Source organism: Rattus rattus, chromosome 3 (assembly GCF_011064425.1).
Source record: "Rattus rattus isolate New Zealand chromosome 3, Rrattus_CSIRO_v1, whole genome shotgun sequence".
NCBI lineage: Eukaryota > Metazoa > Chordata > Mammalia > Rodentia > Muridae > Rattus > Rattus rattus.
In genome coordinates, this window is record NC_046156.1 from 133991568 (window position 1) to 134015093 (window position 23526).

The 23526-nt window shown below is 39.6% G+C and overlaps 2 protein-coding genes across 2 annotated transcripts in view; one reads left to right on the forward strand and one right to left on the reverse strand.

The window, feature by feature from the left end:
• Gyg1 (glycogenin 1) overlaps positions 1-14197 on the forward strand; it is a 35223-nt gene extending 21026 nt beyond the window's left edge. Inside the window, 2 exon segments of the mRNA XM_032898604.1 lie at positions 13417-13606; positions 13608-14197. Coding sequence (XP_032754495.1) covers positions 13417-13606; positions 13608-13673 — 256 coding nt within the window. The 3' untranslated portion in view covers positions 13674-14197.
• Positions 14198-18402: 4205 nt separating this feature from the next.
• The window catches only part of Hltf (helicase like transcription factor), a 60950-nt gene continuing 55826 nt past the window's right edge, over positions 18403-23526 (reverse strand). The window contains exons 21-25 of the mRNA XM_032898605.1: positions 22125-22250; positions 21636-21748; positions 21049-21229; positions 19620-19700; positions 18403-18630 (exon numbers count right to left, since the gene is read on the reverse strand). Of these exons, the coding sequence (XP_032754496.1) occupies positions 18478-18630; positions 19620-19700; positions 21049-21229; positions 21636-21748; positions 22125-22250 (654 nt within the window). The 3' untranslated portion in view covers positions 18403-18477. The remainder of the gene's footprint in view (positions 18631-19619; positions 19701-21048; positions 21230-21635; positions 21749-22124; positions 22251-23526) is intronic.

The following is a 23526-nucleotide window of genomic DNA, read 5'->3' on the forward strand; positions in this document are numbered from 1 at the left end:
GAGTGAGATCCCATGGGCAGAACCTTGTTGGAGGTTAGGATCTCATTTGGAGAGGGGCTCATGGAAGGAAAAAACAAAATTAAGTAAAGGACTAGCCCTTCTCGCAGATCTTTTTTTTTTTTTTTTTTTCGGAGCTGAGGACCAACAGGGCATTGCGCTTGCTAGGCAAGCGCTCTACCACTGAGCTAAATCCTCAACCCCCTTCTCACAGATCTTAAACCCTTAGGCTGCATTTGTCACATGAGTTTCTTCCATTTGTGCTATGCATAATTTTATTACATTCATTTGTCATTGTTTAAAAACTAGGGGTTGACTCCCAGCACCACAGTATAAAAGTTAATTTCACATAAAACCTAGTCTTCCAACTTGCTTTGAAAAATCAAGTATCGGGTGTAATATGTCAAATATGACCAGGAGGTTTGCAGAGTGTGGGTGTTGCATTTCACGAGGTAAGAAGGACTTTGGAAATAAATGTCAGGTGTATAAAACTTGGGAAGTGTGTATTAACATCCTAGTGAGACTGTGAAATAGATAAACTGATATAAAAGGATTGTTCCAACCCTAAATCAGGCATTTATACTACTCCTTTACTACTCACCATGCATTGCAAGAGAAGGGCTGAAGGATCCAAGTGCTGGGACACAGGGAGAAAGGAGGCTTCTGCAGTGCCACTGTCCAGAGGCAGTAGAGCCACTGCACTCATGGACTCACAACAGCTGTGCCTTCTCACATTGAGACTGCATGAGACAGGCCGTCAAGTGTCAGCCCGGGTTAGGGAAAAGGCTAAACTATCAGCTACTGATAGATTCCATAAGAGGGAGCCATTGTTTTCAGGTGCGTACTCCATTCTGAGGTGATCAGGATCCACTGGATAGGATAGCTCGATATCCATGAGCACTAAGGTGTCCTCAGTCTAACTCAGTGGGTCTCCCACAAACATAACAAAAGCCATGTATGTAGCAATTAGTAAGGAAGAGGGGAATACATAGGGGAGGGAGAGAAATAGAGACAGTAATGGGTGAGAGCATATACATCTATGGAATAAGGCCATATATATATCTACGGACTTGCCAGAGAATCAATTTTAAACAAGTCAGGTCTGAATGAGACAAACTACTAAAGCTGCCAGCAAATAAATGTTTATAGCCACTAAACAAGATGACGTAACCAATGGACTGGTTATTGGTAGAAGAATCCTGAAGACTGAGCCTGGAGAGAAGGGGTAATAAACCCAGAACAGAAAGGTACAAGGAGACCCAGCGAAGTGGTGGTATTGTGGAAAGGCATACAATGAAAATATTTCCAGGAGAAAGGAACACTTCATCTGTGTGGAGTGCTATTGTAGATGAAAGGACAACTTGGAATGGTACAGAATGTAAAGTCCCTGGTGAGTAAGCAAGTACGTGTGCAGTAAGGTGGTGGAAGAGAAACTCTGACTAAAGCAGGCCTAAGACAGTGGAGGCCGGAAATGCACACAGCCCTTCCTGCTTCTAAAAGGAACAGGAAGGGCATGGCAGCTGAGTGGGAAAAGAAAGCAGATGTTCCATGTTTCTAGCAATAGGAATGGATGTGGAGGGATGCCATTAATAAATAAAGCAGAGAACTGAGAGGAGAGTGAGAGTGATGTCTTTGATAGGACAAAAAGGAAGACATCTAGTCTACACATGGAGAGGTTGTGCTCAGAGAAGAGGCAGGATAGTTCATCCTCAGAAACATGGGGGAAATGGTGTGTAGTACAGGTATGGATATTGGCACGTGGGTGTAAACTCCAGTTTGGGGAGTGGGCAGTCAGCTGGTAGAGGCAGAGGATGACATTCTACACCAGGAGAGTCTACCTCTTGACATTCTGAGACTTTGTGGAGAAATGCTGGCCTGACAAGCAATGTACCTGACAGGGCCCAATCAATGCTGTAGAGTGCGGATGCTCTGCCTTCTAAATGCTGTTGAGAGGGTTCACTTGCTAGGCATGGAAAACAGTGTGGCATGTTGTTTGTAGCTATGAAACATCTGTATCTGGGGATGGGACAGGAATCCTTCTGTGTTTCACATCCCTACTTGACTTGGTACTCAACTCCTTCTGCAGGATTAACCGTATCTCATAGGCATTTGAGTTTGTGACTTTTTAAAAACATTTGTGCTAGGTTGGGCTGGCTTTGAACTCACTGTGTAACTCATGCTATCCTCAAACTTACAACAATCCTCTTACCTCAGCTCCTCACTCCCAAGTACTGAGCATTTGTTCAAGCATGAGCCATCACCCCAGGCTCCTGACAGACTGTGGATGGGTGAGAGATGCACATTTTGGTGAAAAGAGAGAGGTATTCGTCACTCTTGGGGAAGAACTGTTGGGAAGCAGTCTCAACATTTGTGAATCTGAACAAGCATTTAACCGAGTGGTGATGAGACAGAGAGCATGCACCAATTTGGGGTGGGCAAGACGATGCCCGCTGCCTTTGGCACATTTCCAGAAGAGTACCATGCAAATACTGCTGTTTCCTTCTTAGTATCTCATAGAGCACTGCATATAAAAAGTTGACTGATTAAATTGCTTGCCGGGTGTATTGCTCTGGATTAGCTCCTTTCTATTCTCACTAGGTCTTCAGCCTCATCCGTGTCACTAACCACTGAACTAGCCATATGATGCCCATCTGATCTTGTGGTAACATCAGGTCACAGAGATTATTTCAACAGCTAGCATAAGCAGTGTTGTTGCTGGCTTCGGCTCAAACTATGTCTTGTGATCTGGACGATGACTCCTTAGAGATTCTATCAAGTTAAAATTAGAATACTTATTTTAAGAAATATATGCAAGCTGATACAAATCCCCTTACTGGGTCAGAATAAATGGCTCTTAATAATTTAGAAACAATTGAACCAAACTTCTTTTTTAAATTCCTGGCTGGTGATTTTGTGGATAAACCCAGGGTATATCAGGAAACCTCATTATTTTTGTCATAAGCTGGAGTCAATTGAGCTAAATGCCCCTTCCTAGCCATTAGTATTTTTTGTATTTGTTTGTTTGTTTTTTGCTTTCTGCCAGGTGGTGTACATTCTACCTACTTGCTGCCTTTAGGTGAGGAAAATATAAACTGCCCACCCACACTTGTATTTAGGCTGGAATTATTTGTTCACTTACCTGTTTATATGTTTGCAATGCTAAGGCCTGAGCCCAGAACTGCATGCATGCCAGGTACCCTCCCAAATGAAATTTCCATACCCCTAAAAGTCTTGAAAGACTGAAAGCATTTTCCTTTTACTTAGGATCCTACTCTTAATTCATGTTGATATCATTCTTTTTGATTTTTAAAATGAGTCAAGGGTGGAAATATTTTTGCATTTTTAAAAACTTTTATTGATTATCTGTAAGTTCACATCATGTACCATAATCCTACTCATCTCCCTGTCCCCTTGTATCTGCCCTCCTCTCTTGTAACCTCTCCTCCCCTCAAAATAAAAACCCACAAACTAAAAAAACAAAACAAAACAAAACAAAAAACACAAAGCATAAAAAAATCTTGTCATGGGAGCTGTAGTGTGTCATGGTGTGTATCACAGTGTCTCAGTTACGATTTTACTGCTGTGAGCAGACACCACGACCAAGGCAAGCCTTATAAAGGACGACATTTAATTGGGGCTGGCTTCTCAGGTTCACAGGTTCAGTCCAGTATCATCAAGGTGGGAACATGGCAGCATCCAGGCTGACACGGTGCAGGAAGAGCCGAGTGCTCTATATCTTCATCTGAAGGCTGCTAGGAGAAGACTCACTTCCAGGAAGCTAAGTTGATAGTATATAAGCCCACCCACACACACACACACACACACACACACACACACACACACACACACACACACACACACACATACACACACACACACAGCATATCCCTCTGTCTATACATTTTCACTTGCAAATGTTCATTGCAACAAGTCACTGGCCTAGTCTGGTTCAATGTCTCTGGCTTCTGTGTCACCATTAATGTTGGATCTTCACTGGGACTCCTCCCAGTTATCCTTTTATCGCTCTGTCTCATAGAGAGCTGGCAGCTTTGGGTCAGCAGAACTGGTCCTTTCACGAACTCAAACAGTTCACAGATAATGTAGATTTTGGGGTGGGCCAACTCAAAGCACTGTTTCTGGGCCTGAGCTGGTTAGCCTGCCAGCTTTCCTGCATCCACACCACCAGGGCACCAGGGCAAGCTCTCTAGTTAGTTCCAGCTAGGCCATCCAGTGCTGCAGCAGGAGGCAGGATTGGCTCTCCTACTTTCTTGCCCTAGGGCCAGCTCGCTTGTACCCACACCTCCAAAGCCAGCTCCACTGTGCTGCCCAGTCCATGCACTGGGCTACTCTCCCAAGTGCTACAGCCAGTGAGGGGCTGGACCAGATCTCCTACTCTCACACATTCAGGGCCAGCTCACCCAACTACCACAGGTGTGAGGGGTGAGCATCACCCCTGTGCCAACTCTACCTGATGGCAGAGAGTGGCCAGGTCAGATCACCCACACTCACAACCTCAGCCTACTCCCCTGAATGCTACTGCTGTTGAGAGGAGGTGGGGCTAGCTCTTCAGAGTGCTATAGCCAGGGAACGGTGGCATCAGTTCTGCATAGCCTTTGGATATCTGCACGGTCCCAGGAGGCTGTCCAGATGAGGGACATCCCCATGGTCTCTAGTGCTAATATGAGCCACAGACATCAACACCAACCCCTCCTGCTCCATGGCCACAGACCCAAGCATGGCCCTCAGTGTCAACATAGACCGGAACTTCACCATGGCCTCAGGTGGCAGGGCTGGCTAACTCCTCCCTACTCTCTAATCTCCAGTTCCACCTCTCTTCATAATTCTCAAACTGTTCTGCTTTTCTTTCTCTTCTGTCCACCACATACTTTGCACATTGTAATAGCTTCCATTCCAGGCTAGCTACATGGCCAGCTGGCTTCTGGGTGACCTCATCTGCCTCCACTGCATGGCATAGCAGCAAGCAGGACTCTAGGTGTCTAGGCCTGCCCATGGACTGAATTTCACTGCATTGCAATGATACCATACAAGCCTCTGTGTGTCTACAGACTACCCATGCCATGCAGTAGAGGGCAGCTTCTCTCTAGGCATATTTCCCTACTGCATGGTATGGCTGGAAAATAATTTTTAAGTCATTCCCTCATGTCCATAATATAGATGTAAAAAGTTGTCTGAAACTTGAATCCAGATGAATTGAAACTTTTGAAACAAAAACTACCTAGCGTTTGAGACCTTTTTGCTCATCGTTTTTGGATATAAGACTATCGATAAATCCTTTAGCCTCCTTGACTGTTCTGCTATGCAGCTAGTATACTGGGATATAAATGAAGGCACATCTTAACTTTTGTGACCAGTGTGGGACCCAAATAGTACTCCTCATTACAGATGGTTGTGAGCCACCACGTGGTTGCTGGGGATTGAACTCAGGACCTCTGGAAGAGCAGCCAGTGCTCTTTAACCGCTGAGCCATCTCTCCAGCCCCCCCAAATAGTACTCCTCATACCACGATAGCCCTACATGATTTTGAAGATTGTTCTCTGCTGTGACTGCTTTCCACGAAACTGGCAAGTTTGTCTTCATTGCTATTCCTGAGTGCAGTCTGTTTCCCACTTCACTGCCTTCTCACTCCCTTTGCCTCTGTTGCCTAGGAGCCCTTGGGCTGGCCCAGCTCTACCACCTTTGTTTAGTGACCAATGGAGGCGCCAGCTCTAACATGTTTTCTTTCTCTTGCTTTCTACCACTACCCATTTCTATAACTATTGTATATGTGGCAGTTTACCTACTAAAGTATAAAGAGTCCTCAGTCCCTACTGTACAGAAATGAGTGGCCATATCCTCAGCTGACACCAGCAGCAGTCGCTGCCTGATTTCTGCTCAGCCAGCCTTGCATCCTTCTTCTTTTTTCTATGCTTTTCCTCAGTCTTCAGGAGCTATTTCTAGTCTTCCCTTAAATGGCCTCCCCCAATTAGCATTTTAAGAAAGCTACACAAATCCCATGTTTTGTATTGATGCAGAAATCTGGGCATTGAGTCATGACTATTTTCCATAATCCTGATCATCTTCATGTAAGAAATTCTTTACCTTAGGTCAAAAAGAGCAATTCCACCCACATCTCAGACCTATGGGTCAACTCCTTGAGGAGTTGAACAACATTTTCACAGTGGTCACATATCAAATATTTATATTACGATACATAAGAGTAGCAAATTTATGGTTGGGGGAAGGCACAATGTGACAAACAGCATCTACCTTAAACAAGCTTAAGTAATTCAGAACTGCTTTGTCTATAAAACAACTACCCACTGGATTTAGTTATTTTCTCTCTCTCTCTCTGTTAAGTAAACATATTTCAAAGGAAGAGGATCCTTTCTTTATTACAAAAGGTAATAGTGATCTAGCTAATGAGTATTAGAAATGGGCATTCATGAATGTATATCCCTAGGCTTGGGCCACAATGAAAGTAGGCCTGTGGCTATCTGCAAAGGCCATTGCTGTTGACATTCAAGAGGAAGACCATGAGTCCCAGCATAAATCCAGGGAGGTTATGGGGAGGACCTGAAGATGAGATGTACATTCCTGCTCACAACAGAGGGCCAGACAGTCTGTGCAGATGGGTTGGATAATTTAGTCCTTTACCTACATGCAGCTTGAAGTCCCAGTTTGCAGACTGAAGTCCTAGGTACAGGAGAGCGTTAGATGATCCATGCCACACACAGTCTATGCATTGTTCCATATATAGACCTCAGATACACCATCCACTTCCTGTTCTTATTTTCCTTTCTCTCCCCAAACTTTGTATAAACTTTATCCTTGGAAGAACAGTGTTTAGACTCTTGGTACTATGAAATTTTCCTATTGGTTACTACTATTGCAGAATCCTTGACTACACTTGATGTATTCCCTTTTCTGCTTAGATTGGCTCTCCATAGCTGGAGATTAATAGATTCCACTCATCAAACAGTGCCTGATAATCCCAAGCATGCCTTTACAGAATAGCTCATCCTGGCCTGGGTTAAATCACAGCCTGTTCATTTACTAGCCATGTGATTTATCCTTTGACAAATTCTTTAACATTGAGCCTTGGTCCCCTACACACACACACACACACACACACACACACACACACACACACACACACAGACAGTAGTTTTAGAGACTAAACAAGGTACAGAATGCAGAATGCAGATGCTAAACATAGCTTAGGGTATGTACTTGATAATGTGTCAACTGACTCCTGATAGCTTACATCTGTGCACTGTCAGGACAGGTAGGAAAGAAGCTACTCCCAAATGTTTCTGTGTATTTTTATTTTCCTTGCCATCATGCTATGACGGTGTGTTGTGTATACAGACTAATAAAAATGTAAAGATCAGTGTATCAGTATGTAGGTTGAGGTTGGCTAATATAGGAGAAAAGAGTAAGTACGTGCTGTGGCTTCAAGCAGGGAAGTTGCATCAGGACAGGTGAATGTATAAGACCTGTGCTTCCTTGTGTGCACTACTAGGGTGAGTCTGTGCCTGTCACCACCTCTGCAACACACAAACATACACTCAGATCTGAGACAGAATCCCTCACCATCACTGGAACATGTGACAATGCTTACTTGAATCCTGTCCATCTTTCCCAGGCATTACCCCATCCTTACTTACATGAAGCCTGTTTTGAAAACAACCCACCTTGGAATTCCCATAACCCATAACATCATCATGGCCCTAGTGGCCCTGACTTGCTTCATTTCACTGATTATTTCTATGTGACCCTTCTTCCTTCATGAACAAAGGCTTCTTGTGGATTCACAGCTAACACAGTGCCTGAGATATAATAGGTGCCTATGTAGGGCATTAGGATTTCTATCAGCTTAAGTACAGAGAGTGGGGAAGATGGATGGATGGGGAGACGGGGCAGGGAAGACAAAGACTCTAGGTATAAAATATAGAGCTTGGAATATCATGCACCTATTTTCATGAGGTGTAGACTAAACAAACCTTGAAGAGGAACTTTCTTTCTCGGCTTTACTTTTCTTCCAAGATCACCCACTAGTTAAGCTCTGACCTCAGGTAAACCTGTACATCTCTGCCACTTAACAGCTGTATGACCTTGAACAACACCGTCTTTGGCTTCAGCTAGTGTATTAATTGAAGTCTATACAATTATTCCCAACCACGTCCATACAAAGTCTGGATCATCCCAAACATTACAAAATAAAATTGGGAGGCAGGAAATGTTACCCAAATGGTCAATGCTATTTTGTTTTTACATCTCATACAAATATGTTGAATACATATTGGATAAATCCACTATTCTAACCCTGGAACCCAGTACACAGGCCTTATGCCCCGTTTTCTGGCTATGGCAGGTACTCACCTGACACCTGCCATCTAACTGTTGGTGTTTGGTACAGGTACTCAGATGTTATCTATATAAGCTTGAAATTACAACCTACCGTCTCAGACTTCTGCCCTCCGCACTGACTTGTAGAGTCATCTTTCCCTCTGAATTCCCAAGCACTTGGGGTTCCGTTTTCCCTTGTGGGGTTTCTTGTACCTTATTTTAACTTTGAGACAGATTCTCATGAAGTAATTCGGCCTGGACTTGAACTCACTGTATAGTGTAAGTAAACCTTGAATTGTAAATCCCTCTGCCTTGGTCTCTCAAGGAGCCAGGACTACATGCCTGTACGAATAGGCCCAGCTAGTTGCTAAAATTCATCACCATCTTTTTTGTGCTTATCCCACATGACATCTTGATTGTTCTTTTTTTTAATTAGATTTATTCATTTTATTTTGTGTTTTGACTACACGTATGTATGGGTATCACCTGAATACTAGATGTCAAATGAGGTCAGAAGAGGACATCAGATCTCTTGGAACTGTAACTACAGATGGTTTGTGAACCACCATGTGGGTGCTGGAAATTGAAGCCAGACCCTTAAGAGCAGTAAGTGCTCTTAACCATTGAGCCACCTCTCCAGTCCCTATTTTTGTTTTTAAATTCATAGATTTCCTTCAAGTTAATAAAGGACCAGGCCTAGCACTTATGAATTGAAAAGTATTATTTGTTGTGAAATTTGATGTGGGTGTGTATTACAAAAAAAAAAAAAAGCATGTCATAAAAAAGTGCAGAAGTGCAGTGTAAGGCTGGAGAGGTGGCTCAGCTGATAAAGCCTGCTGTGTTAGCAATGAGGTCCTGAGTTTGGATCTCCAGTATTCACATAAAAAGCCAGGTTCGGGTATCTGTAACTCAGTGCTGGGAGATAGAAAACAATTAAGAAAGATGCTGAATGTTCCCCTCTGGTCTCTGCACATACAAGCACACATGGGCACACCACCCATATCACTTCACACATATATCATATACAAGCTAAAGTGGGTTTTAATTTTTCATGTCTATGTATACATGGGGGTGAGGGTGTAATAAATGAGTGCAGTGTCCTCAGAAGCCAGAAGAGATCACTAGACCCCACTGAACCGTGTGTGTTGTGGGCTGCCCAGTGTGGGTGCTGGGAACTGAACTCAAGTCCTCTCCAAGAGCAGCACATGCTTTTATCCTGACCCCCTCTCCCATCACAAACTGCAGGGTTGTTACATTAAATAATAATAATTCTATTTTTTAAAAAAAAAGTATGCACCATTCCACACTACACTGGGCACCGGTGGGGTGTTCTCATCTCTGCAGACTCTCTGACCTTTGCTTTAAAGTCTCTCCACCCTACTCACTAAGTTCCCATGGCAGGTTGCTACCACGCCAGCCCCACGCATCAAATTCTGTGGCTGGCTGGAGTCCCTTGCCATCTTACCTTTCTCTGGAACTCAGTTGAGTCACCAAGTGAAGGAAAACACCACACAAACTTAGTTTAGAATCAACGAGTAACTCAATCACTGGGTGCAACTAGTAGCATCCTAATTAGTAAGCCATACAAAATTAAATCCACTAGGACCCTCCAACTAACCAGGGGTGGGGATTGGGGTGGGCTCTAGTTTGTTACATCTTGTACCCCAATTTCTCTCTCAATCCAAAAAGCCACAAGTCCCTTTTCTTCTCCCCCTCACTTCCCCCCGCCTCCAACCTGGAAGTCCTGCCTACTCCTCACCAGTGATTGATCCTCTGAATTCTTTATTTATTAGGGGAAGGTCCTTGACACACAGGGTTTTTAAATACTTAACCACTGAAGAAATATTACAACATAGTAGGGTGATTGTAGATAATAATATACTATATATTTCAAAACGCTAGCAGGATTTTCAAAGTTCTCACTCAAAGGCACTGATAGAGTCTTCAGGACATGTATGAGTACATTGATCTAATCATGCAGTGTATACACAAATCAAAACATTTCATTCCTAGTAAGCAAGCATGTCTCACTTAATAACCTAGCAGGCCAGAAGAGACAATTTTAATCCATTCCTAGCTGGAACTGGAGCCACAGATCTGAGGCAGATATCCTATGTAACTGGCAGGCCTCAGGCAGCATAGCATGGCCCTGCTGGCAGAGCTGTAACTTCTCAGGAAGAGCAAACATAAGCAAGCAAGGGGACAAGGCAATCAAGTCATACGAGCACATTTCCTTTGAAGTAGGAAGTACACCCTCTCTGTGGAGAAAGGGAGGAGTGCATATTTACTGTTAAATAACCTCATCTAACAAGGGTGTGGACTGCTTCTAGTTTGACTAGAAGCAATGTAGCAGCTGTGACATTGTAATATCTGCCACTGCACAAATACGTCTCTTTAGAATGGGTGCCTAAGGGATTAATTAGCTCCTGGGAGGTAGAACATGAACATTTTCTAAGTGTCTCCTATTTTTCGTGTAGTTCTCTTTCCAACGGCTACCACAGGATAGAAGATGCATGACTGAAGCTTGACGGAAAAAGGTGCTCAGAATCTGCTCACCCTTTCTGCCTGTTCTCTTGGCAGGTTTGGTAAAAATGCCAAAGTTGTGCACTTCCTGGGACGAACCAAGCCATGGAATTACACTTACAATCCCCAAACAAAAAGTGTCAAATGTGAATCCCAGGACCCAATTGTGAGTCACCCAGAGTTTCTGAACCTGTGGTGGGACACCTTCACCACCAACGTCTTACCCCTGCTCCAACACCATGGCCTTGTCAAAGATGCCAGCTCCTATCTAATGATGGTAAGTTCTGTTTGTTTATGTCATTTATGGTACATTTACTTATTTCAGGAAATTTAGTGCTGTACCTTTTAAATTTGATATATTGATAGAATTCAATAGTTCTTAGTAGTATTTTAAATAGAGATAGGACTGTATGGGGAAAAACTACAACCACCTTAGAGCTGGGGAGTGATAATACCACAGAAACAAAAGTAGATCGTGTGGCAAATTTCATTAAACCTGAACATGTTTTTGGAATTCCATAAATGCATACACTGAAGCTATAGAATTCTTGGCTGATAAGTCATAAAAATGATGCTTAGATGATTCTTATATTGTAAATCTACATAAAGAGAATGTGTAGTCCAGGCATTTAGCCTCGTAGGGAAATGCTTACCTAGTATGGGCAAGCCCTGCCTCCCATCTCCAGCACTGGCTGGGAAGGTCAGAGAGAATGCCACATTTAAGGTTTAGAAACCTCCAACCTTTAAATATATATTGTATTTTCCAGATGCTTAGAAAAATGAACTTTCTGTAAAAAAAAAAAATCACAATAGGAATACATAATACACAATAAATACTGTAGGAATATTCTGATTTCCTGTTTTATTCTCTGAAGATCTTGAAATGATCCCTTTGTGGGAGGGAGATGACACTGTAAATTTTATAATAACAAACTTCATTAGCATGTTTTCTGATTTTAAAGGTACTTTTCTGAGGTTTGTTCTTCATGCTGAATTGGAAGATAAAGAAGAATGTAATTTTACATATTAAGATATACACAACAAAAACAACTAATGAGTAGATGATGAGGGTAGTACTCAATATAGGCCTAAGAAAGGGATAAATAGCATATTCTTCTTAATCAGGACTGTGTATTGTGTACCTGTTCACAGCAGTGCCTGCCAACATAGTACGTCCTTAACTGCCTAGAACAACTAGGCCACTCAACAGGTAGTTGTTATCCCCTCTTTATAAAGAAACTATAAGGCTTCGAAGTCATGGAATTTTACTCATGTAAAAAAAAGGTTGCAGTAACAACTAGGACTGAAACCTATATCTGAAAGACTATACTCTTTTCAAAAATTGGATTTCTAGAGCCTGTAATTAAGCATTTTATGGCTGAAGGGAGAATTTTATAATTAATTACTCATCTATTTTGTTAGCTCCATTCCAAGCTTGACCTCAGGTGCCTCTCTTAGGGACATTCATTAGAGTAACTCTAGTTACTATATACTAACTATGATGACACTGTCTTTAATGCCTGTGTTGCAAGTAGAAGGCAAAGGCAGAGCTGATCTGATATGCATACTTCCTTGCTTTGCCTGAACTCCAACCTTGTTCTGTACCTAAACTCCTTGGAGCTTCAGCACATGGATTAATAGTTGTTCACATGATGGTAAAAACCCTGTACTTAAACTTTCTGGCGTTTCAGTACGTTTAAATGTTCATCTCCAGTTTTTTACATCAGTAAAAAAAAAACCCTTTACTTAAACTCTTGGAAATTTCAATATACTTGGAATTTTAGTATTTATTTAGTTTTATCCATTTTTCTACTTCTAGTAATATTTCCAACACCAACTTAGCTTAGAGACAACACAGGTTGTCGTTTGTGGTACGTTTAGTTGATTGCCTAGCAAGTGCAATGAGAATCAAGTTTAAGGTAGACTAGATTTGCTGCATGTACACGAAAAGGTGAAGGTGGGAAACAGTTGTCTGAAACCAAGCAGATTATCAGAAGCTGCAATAGATGCCACCAAATGAAAGCTTGGACAGAAAAATGTGGTACAGCCTCAATCCACTTAGCTTTCTTTCACATAACAGTGACTCGAGTGAGCACTGTCTCTCTGGGTAAGTTCTCTATGAAGCAGAGCATCTGAGGAGTTTGTTTAAGTTCTCAACCTTTCCAAGCCCACATGGATCAAGAACTTATCATGAAATTTGTGTTCCCTTGTCCGCCCATCTTACACTTTCTACTGAACTGTTTGCAGCTTTCAGACTTGGTCCATACACTGGCTTTCTCTTGTGGCTTCTGTAGAAAGGTATGCAGAACTTAAACATTAACCCTAATTACCTTGTTCTCCCAATGTTTTCACTGAGTCAAGAAGTCTTCATTTTTTTAGAGGAAAAAAAATCATATTTCCCTTGTATTCTTGTCTTTTGTTTGTTTCATGTGATGCTTTTCAGTTTTTGCATGATGATTCATTTTGGCTTTTCTCACATTCTGTTTATTGCATTAAGTTCATCAGAACTTCAGACCTTAAGGTGCCTCTGATGACTTTCTCTTCTAGGAGCATGTCACAGGAGCCTTGTCAGACCTGTCCTTTGGGGAGGCCACACCTGCATCACAGCCTTCTATGTCCTCAGAAGAAAGGAAGGAACGGTGGGAACAGGGCCAGGCTGATTACATGGGAGCAGATTCTTTTGATAACATCAAGAGAAAACTTGACACTTACCTACAGTAGAAGCACTGCCATTTTCCTGTGGACACATCCATGTCTTAGGCACGTTTCGATACATAGTATGTGAAGTCTGTTACAATTGTTAGAGGCTTTCACTAAACCTCAGCAGATGAGGGGTTTGGGCAGGACAACAGGTGAGAACTGGGCAAATGTTATTAAGTAATAATTCTATTATGTGGACAAGCGTTGTGTTTAACCCTAGACTTTTTCAAAAACTCTAAATTCTTAAATTGCCAATGTGTGATAAATAAAAGCCAACATTAAGCTACTAAATTAGGCTCTTTCAAATGGTGCAGAACTTGACTCTCCATCTTCAAAATAAGGTATGAGATTCTCCAATATTTGCTTGTTGTATCCTTCACTAGACCTGCAATGTAGAATTGTTCAAAGCCTGTCAGAGAAGTAGCCTTCTAGACTAAAGTGGCCTTTATTAACACTGCGGAGTGATTCATAAGCCTACCAGCTAGTGTTAGTTCACCAGTTTTCTATGCACCATGAAGGCGGCATGCAGACCTGCTCTTTCTCAGTTATCTACTTGAAAATTGCAGTGTGCTCTCTGACGGTAGCTGTGGAAGCACTGTGTATAACAAATAAAGACTTATTGACATACCTCCGTTGTTTAAGTACTTCTCTACCTCACCCTCGAGGGGAAAATCAGTCGGTAATTTTTTATAATTTGTGCGATTAGTTTCAAAAATACAAACCTTCATATTGGTATATGAATTTTAAATCTATTCTCTAGTGATTGTGACAGATCTGATCAGTGGAGAAAAGTGAGATTAAAGGTACTTAGTCTGTCATACATTGTATCACTAATGAGTATTCAGATAGTTTTGACTCTTAAAACTACCAAGCCATGTCAGTAGTCAGTATACTCAATAATCTTTCAGAATAATCAGGCTCAGTCCTGAACCCGTGATTTCTAGTGTTTTAGCCAAAACAAAACAAATATGTTTGTTAAACTTTTGGGTGCCTGAATCTGTACTCTTTCAGTCACCCTAGAGCAATGACCCCATAGCATCAGTAGAGTGTAGGCTGCAATGGGAGGCAAACTGTGAAGGGTGGGGTCTACAACAATATTTTATAATCGAAACAAGAAATCACAAATGATTCTGTTATAGAAAGCAGAATATGAATGAGGAAAACAAGATGAAATTGACAGAAGCTGCAAGGGCATTTATGTTCTAGCTTTTATAGTCCCTTCTTTTCTGTAGTATCTTACAGATACTTGGTATATTTGGTATGGCTGAATGAATACACAAGGATTTGGATACCTAAAGACAAAACTGACCATGCAGCAACTCAGAGGGTGACTATAAAAATTCTCTAGCGTAGTGATAAATTATCCCTGAGACATTTGGAACGGTAAACATGAGTTGCTATGGTCTTCAAATATAAGAAACATTTGCCAAAAGGAATACCTTTGCCACTGGTCAGACTATGTAATGGGATCCCAGACCTCTTCCAGTTAATTTGGCTAAGTCATACACGTCTTCCTTTTTGGCTTCTGAGTCTCTGCTTAGATAAACAGAATTCCGTCTTATTTGTAGTCCAAACACAATGTACAGGAAACAGTATGACTGAAATTTTTTTTAATTTAAAAAAGATTTATAAACACCAAATTCTGGGAAATCAAGCATTGAATTGTTGTTTGTTCCCTGTGTTTATACAGCTTAAGAAAAGTAAGCTTTAAGGTGAAAAGCTTCTACGATGTTTAGCTTTTACATCATCGGTATTCAGTGAACTCTATTGGTGTTATTAGGTAGGAGCAGTACACAATTACCACACAGCACGGTACAATAAGGACCAAGGTACATACAGCAGCCTACGTACCTGGCTGCAGTGGCATGACCAGAACCCTACCGGTCCTTCAGTAGGCTTCATCTTTCATCACCTTCATCTGTCAAAGGTGCCTCAAAGTATTTCCTCACTGAAAAATCTTTCAAGAATTGCTTCCAGGCAGTTCAAAATACCAAAATACTTCCCCAAATATAATATGTATTGTTGTAAAAATATATTAATATAAGAGTAGTAGTCTTTACCCGCTGGGTCTACACCTCGGTGCCCCAGATATCTGCTAGATACCTGGCGGAAACACATCCCAGCCGCACACTTTCCTACACTCAAACCCTCACATAAAAGAACACACAACACAGTAATCTTAGATCCAATTGGTAAGATATAATTGCCCACTTAAACATACAAAGCCCGGTACCATCCATCCCTTGAGAACATTAATAACAACCTGTAAATACACAGAGCAGAATCTTAACATCACCTGCCATCTTGTCCTGCCACGGCTTCTCTCCCTCTCTCCCTGCTGTCTCTTCCTCTCCCCCTCAGTCTCCTCCTCTTCCTTCAAACTTCTCTCCCACCCATCCTTCCTTCTCCAATGATAGGCCTCCTTCTATCCTGTGCCTGCCCCTCACCAGTACTTTACAAATTCAATGGAGAGGTGGTTCTGGTGAAGTCACCTGAGTTCTGAGTCCTTGACTAGGCAGCTGTCCTTGGGACAGTGGAATTAGCATCAAAATACAGTAACTTCAGGGCAAACCACAACAAAGATGTATTTTTCTAAAAAAGGTATTAACTCAATTTGTAAGGTAGATAATTGAAAGTGACCTATAAGCCCTTACATTTTTAACCCCTGTGAACAATACGGGTAGTAAACTATTAATAGGATTGTTTCTGATCATTATTTTAAGGGCAAAATCTATAATTTATTATACATGGCTATTATAACTCCCTTTGTTCTTAAAATGAAATTAAATGAAACCTAGTGTTTTGTATTTATATTCACTTTAAAATACTAGCTCTGAACAAGAATTTCAATAGCTGTACCAAAATTAAATGTGAATGAATAAATTATAACAGTACTTTTAAAGGGATTCAATGAAAAATTGTGTAACAAACATATTTGTAGAAGTGAGATGCCTTTTTTCTGTTAAAGGAAAGGTTAAATAGTTAAAAGGAAAATAGTCACTAATGACACCAAAGAAGGTAATTTTTTAGGTTTTTATTGATTTTTTTTTTAATTTAAAGAAAAATCCAGTTGGAAACACAATTTGAAATAGAATATTTTCAGTACATTTCTAAGTAGTAAAATAGCACAGCGTAAATTTTTTCATTCCAGTGATTCATGTATCTTAGAATTAACTTTTTTTATTAACAGCAAACTTGATTGTTCTCAAAGTTTACAGCATAGCTCTGTAGTTTCCTGGGGAAGAAGCACATGGCCTTCACTTTTGAGCCTCAGTCTATTTGGAATTAAAATAAGTAAACTGGGTTTCTTGTTTATTTGGGCCATAACCAGTTTATACTTAATTTCACTGTGTATGGGAACTAAAGAATTCTAGTGTCATACATAATGAGACTTGATTTGTGTATGATACTAGTCCTACAAGGTGAAAAAACTCCTGTGGGCTACTACCCCTAGCAGGCCAATCCCAGTTATTCCACTTTCTACCCTACAGAAAGTCTTCCTGACCTGAACACTGCTCCACCTCCCCTGGCTGCTCTGAGAAGCGGAACTGAGAAGATGCTTGCTGGCTAATCCTGTTCCCTCGGAGGAATAACATGTTAGGGAGGATTAGTGAGTCAGACATGTGGTGTACTCTTTAGAAGGCTATCGATCATCTCTCTTAGTCAAGTCTTCTGTAGCATAAATAAAATCTCCGTTGTTCTTCAGTCTGCACCATAAACCATGAAGCTTTTCTTAGTCATCTTGTCTCTGGATTCAAAACAACAGCAACAACAACACAGGAAAATAAAGCTATTGTTATCTACCCTGAGTGCTTGTTTTAAATATGAGTCATAGTCATCAACTACCCAGAAAACGGGTTTTAAATGAACAGATCAATTAGGAAAATGCCAAAATTAAATTCTAATTCTAAACCCACAAAGGCATTTTTATATTCAGGATTAAGATGTCTTTAAGAATTGAACTTTGGAGGTCAACCAGCCCAACTTCCATGCCGATTATCATACCTCTCACGTTTAGTAGTAGTCCTCTGTGTTAAATTTATAAAGTTATTTCCAAAAGACCTAGATGAGTAAAGATTATCTATTTAAATTACATAATTTAAGCATTCAAAACAAACCGGGTAGAACTGGTTCCCTCACCCCTTCATATCATTTATACCTCTACCTCTATTATCACATTTAATAATGAATGTACCACTTCACTAAAATAAACACACAGTGCTTTTTTTCTCTCTAAATTTTCTCTAAACACATATGGCACATATCTCAACAAAGAAAAAAATTTCAATTAACTTGCCCTCTGAACTTTGGTCCTTTATGGATGCATAAATATAGTTGCATCCATAACCTTTATGGTTATGGATGCAACTATAGTTTTTGAACATCGTAAAATCTTATAGTCTGTATACATCTGTTAATAATTTACAAGAACTGTGGATCCATTGAATCATCAACCAAAGGCTTTGGTGAATAAGTGGTTCAAAAGTATAAGCTTCGACCACACTGCAGTGAAGATATGGAACACGTGGGAAATGTAGGAAAACACTCAGCAAAGGCATGAAGAGCTGGAGAGCAAAGGAACGTCTATGAAAAGGTCTTTCAGGGCAGGTTACAGTGGAACTTACTGCTATTTGAAGTATCATAAAAATAGATCCGTGAATAGAAGAGATGTGTCAGTAACACCACTGTATTAATATAAAATGTGCCCACATAAAAAGTACTCTCTAGGGGTTGGGGATTTAGCTCAGTGGTAGAGCGTTTGCCTAGCAAGCGCAAGGCCCTGGGTTCGGTCCCCAGCTCCCGAAAAAAAAAAAAAAAAGGACTCTCTAGATCTCACTCTTAAATCTGCAGTTTTCATCTATAAAACTTAAGTATCTATTCAAACTGTCCTTAGAAAACCCCCACAAATTATAGATCAATCAAGGTTCTGATTTCATTGATTTTAGCTTGTTTCATTTCATCAGCATCTGGTTTCTTAGTTCCAAAGGCTCCAGCTGCAAGCTCTCTTTTCATGTTTTGTATTTTCAACATATTTTCTTCAACAGAGTCCTTCACAATGAACTTCAAAAAGAAAAAAATAAGTTAAAAATAAATGTAAAATAATATTTAAGAACTTTTCAGGTAACAAAATGAAATATTTTAATACTCTTAAGAAACCTTTACTAAGAAAATTAGCCTTTTCCTAAGCCGCACTAAGGATGAACACTCTAATGACACTGCACACTAAAGTCAAGGAAAACACTGGAGATACGGTGAAACAGTAACACACGCACTTTAAAAGGACGTGTATTTCAGGAGTACACATTTCAAAAGTGTACCCACATTTTAAAAATAGAATGATTACTTATACATACACACATACATACATACTTACACCCATATATGTATATAAAATATAATTTCCTTTTCTCAACACGCAGTGAGGATATTTACAATTAAACGTGGCTTCCCTTTCTCACCCAATGCCGTTTTCTCATATAAAGAATATAGCTGGAAGCCCAGAACTTACACCACTCCTCACAATTGTCACAGGAGAACATCACAAACACAACCGATACAGGTGTCCCTGTAGCTAGGCTATTATCAAAATGCATTTAGTATTATCAAGTTCCCACAAATGAAAGTCTATATACATAAAAAGGGACAGTGCAATGTGGTGATGATGGTGATGGTACACAGAGAATATTCCTAATGTAAATGAATGATGTGTATATAATACTGGTTGAAATGAGTTTACCACTGTAAGAAAGTGTTGATCTAAATGGATATAGACAGTAAATCTTCAATACATGTTTAAGGGAAAGAAATATATTATGAAATAATAAAGTATGATCCCATTTTCTTTCAATTTTTTTTATGTTGAGATATATACATGAATAAGAACAAATTTAACTACAGAGGGAAACTGAAAAAGTCTGAAACTATAAAGAAGACAAAATGACTTTTACATTTTTCCACATTCTACTTCAATTATGGCAGTAATGTATTCATATATTGCCTGTGTTACCTTTAAAAAGCAAGCATAATCTTAAGTGACTTCAAAAACTCACTTTTGTAATGATAACCTCTTGTTTCTGGCCAAGTCGATGGCATCGGTCAAAGCACTGATCCTCTGCAGCAGGATTCCAGGCCTAGCGAGACATAAGTGCAATACTCTACCGTGCACGCCTTCTGCACTGCCCTTCATCCCAGCATGTCTGGATGCCTCCTCCACTAACGAAAGTCACACACTGACATTACAAATGCACTTGGAAGAAAGCTATTTCTCCATCGCTCTGAAGACAGCCAGCCTTTTCCCCATACACTGCATTCTACCCACTTCAATAATGGCTGAGAATCTATCTATAATGTTTAAGATCTGCGTGTTTTATAGTTCAATTTTCCAAATCCTGGAATGTTTGCATAGATCCATAATCCAAAACCAAATGTCCAAAACTTTCTGAAGTTTGTGACAGTAGGCAAACAGATCCAAGTTTTAGGGCATATGTATGAAATACAAAATAATTTCAACCTGTGCCCAACAAAAGCCTCCCGGGTGTGGCAGGAACAACATAAGACCAGGCAATTGGTCAGAAACCCGTGGCTTTTCTGTGTAAAATGAAGTTATACATTTTCTCTCCAATGGTTTAAATGACTACACAAAAGATATCATTCTTTATGAAAAATTATGAAATTTTTTATGAAAATCTTTCTCCCTTTGCTAAGCATTGGTTTATTGATATATTTTCCTCTTTTCCCTATTGATGAAATAAAAAATAATTTCAACAATAGTCAAAACCTAAAAACTGTTTCAGACTTGTTGATACGAGTTGATTCTAGAAGCAGTTGGCCAGCAAGCCTGGCCAAAATGAATTAGCAGAGCCTGTCTAGATGGACTAACATGGAGAACAACAGAGAAAGACAGCCAGGTCTACATACTCACTTGTACAGGCACACACATTCACATACATATGTACACACACACACACACACACACACACACACACACACACACACACACACACACACACACCTGAAAACAGTATTTGGGGGTAAAGATACATTTATGCAGCAAGTGCTGGCTGAAAATAAAAATAATAATAGCTCATATGCAGATGAGATTTATCATAGTAGTCATGCTCAAGCTGTTATTCTCTTCTAAATGTCGAGGTCTAAGAAGAATACTCATTGATTTGCTGCATACTGAATCTTAAAAGCATTACAATAGGCATGTTTTATGTATTCCAAGGAGTTGAAATGCACAGAACTGTACTTAAGAACACAGAACCTGACTAGTTTTACAGATTACTGTGTGATTGTGGGAACGCTCTTTACTTTTCTATATAGCAGTTTCCTCATCTGCAAATAAGGATAATGTTACCTTTTCACAATTAACTGTAACTAAAAAGGCATCTCTCAAACAGGTTTTGTTTTCTTTTCCTATTTTGTTTTGTTTTGTGTTTTTGTAATAGCATTTTGGAAAAATATATAAATACTTACTGGGTCCATTAAGAACACTCGAGAAGCTGCACAAAGATTCAAGCCGACTCCGCCTGCTTTTAAGGACAGTAGCATTATAGTAGGTGATCCTGCGTCTGTATTTTGAAAACACTGAATTGATTCAACTCTTTTCTTTTGAGCCATGGAACCGTCTAAGCGAGTAAACACAAATCCTGAGGCTCTAATGGGAAAAAGAAAACAGATAATGTACTATGAGAAATGTTAAATAGTTAACAAATATTAGTTAAACCAAATTCATGCATAATTTATTCCTGTGGTACTAAGGATCAGTCAAACCCAAAGCCTTGTACAAGCTAAGTAAACAGCTTCCGAGTGAACTACAGATTCATTCAATAATTCATTTCTTGATAAAGCAAATGCCTACTGAGCATCTAGCCATCTGCCAGACTAACTCAATTAATTCCTGACTAATTCATTTTAAAATCTTAGGCTCAGGAGTTCTGTTGTTACACTGAATATCATTTTAAATAAGATGAAATGACCAAAACTTTTGGGGGAGGGGGCTCTCAAACGACACACATGTACAAAATCCTTCAACGTGATGGAAAAGTGCTTGTTAAACTTACTTCAGTGGTGTTTCTATTAAAGACAGGAATGTGGTAAACTGAGAGACAACTAAACTCTTTATGTTGGGGTCCTTTGTCCGTAACTCAATCAAAGCATTCATTAGAGCATTAATCTGGAAAAAGAAAATCTCAATTGGTAAGATAAATCCAGACACTGTAGTTTTTAACAATTTGTTTGCACAAACTCATTTTAATAGGGGTCACATACTGTAGGATTCACTGAACAAATCTCCAACATTTTTTTTTATTGAGAGGATTTTCATATAATTTAACTGAAAGTAAAAGAAAAAGACTGAAAGAAAAAAACATCATAATAATTCAGATACCTTTCTTTTCCAACTGAAATTCAATATGAAATATTAACAAAAGCAAGTACAACTAAAAGAATATGAAATGACAGGATTAAAAGCAGAATTGGAATTGCTATTTTATCATGACTTTTCCTCATTAAATATGAAACATTAGAATATTTACACGAGTGGACTTTACCTTTGAACTAGACGTCCATTCCATATCGGACTTGTTGTCACTGTCACATGCCAATTCTTCTGGAGGATATTCTAATAAATTATGTTCATGTATATTACTTCTGCATAAAGGACACTTTGCATGTGGCTATATACAAAAGAACAAAGAATGAGCCACATGCATATGACAGAAATACAAATGTACCTAACTTTATGTCATGTAATAGAAAGGTCTATACTCCATAGTTTATTCAGGTTTTTTGTCATGATCATTTACTTGGGATCAACCTGTACCTGAGCTCCAAACATACAAACATGTCCTCGTGCTGTAAGAGACATGTTTACAACATGTTGTAAAGGGCAGAGCAAGAGTGTAATCCTAACTAAATGCAGAAGCTCGGAGCACTGAGTACCATCTGCTACTAAATAAAATGTGACAATTTCTTACCCTTAACTATAATACAGTAAAAATACATAGAACACTTCAAAAGAAAAACGAAGTCCTTAATGTTCTCACCTTCTGGATCACAACCCCTTGGAGGTTGCATATCAGATATCCTGCATATCAGATACTTACATTAATATTCCTAACAGCAAAATTGCCGTTATGAAGTAGCTGCAAAATCACTTTATAGTTGGGGGTCACCACAACGTGAGGAACTAAATGAAACGGTTGCAGCATTAGGAAGGTTAAGAGCCGCTGCAAGGTTTTATAAACGTGTAGTAGTTTATAAAGCTGATTACAGTGTGAGACCACCTCTCTCAAATACTACAAATTCATTCAGAGCAAGATCTAATAAAGTGAGATTGTATCTTAGCCACTCAGTATCATTGCAAGAAAAAAGACTGTAAAATTAAAACTGCATTAAAAATCTATACAAAGAACCACCTCTTGGAAGGGAAAGGTAAAAGGCTGGGAGGAGTGGACTAGGACAGTGGTTCACGCAGCTATGTTTACCTCATGATCAAGCCTATACGTGTAATTTGCATTTTCCCACATATTACACACCATTTACAAATTCAAAATATTTTCACATTTTGAAATTTAAAAATATTTTTAATTTGCATTAGCTGACAGATTGCTTAAAATATTATTCAATTCAAGCATTTCCCACAAAAGAATCTAGCCCTAGTTCATCCTACTTCATTCAACACAGTAAAGAGCAATACGTGTCAATCAGAGTTCCCTGAGACACAGCTGAGCCGGATTAGGGTGATACAAGTACAATACCATCAGATTTTTAAGCTTAATTAAGAAAAAAGTTATATATTAGTAAGTGCTTTAAATATATTAGACTACATTAAACATGTTGCTTTTTTTACTTTTTAAAAAATATGGCTACTATAACATTTAAATTCATTGTGTCTCTATTAATGTATTTAATTGAACACAAGGATCTGAAATTTAGAACTAGAATTACTGG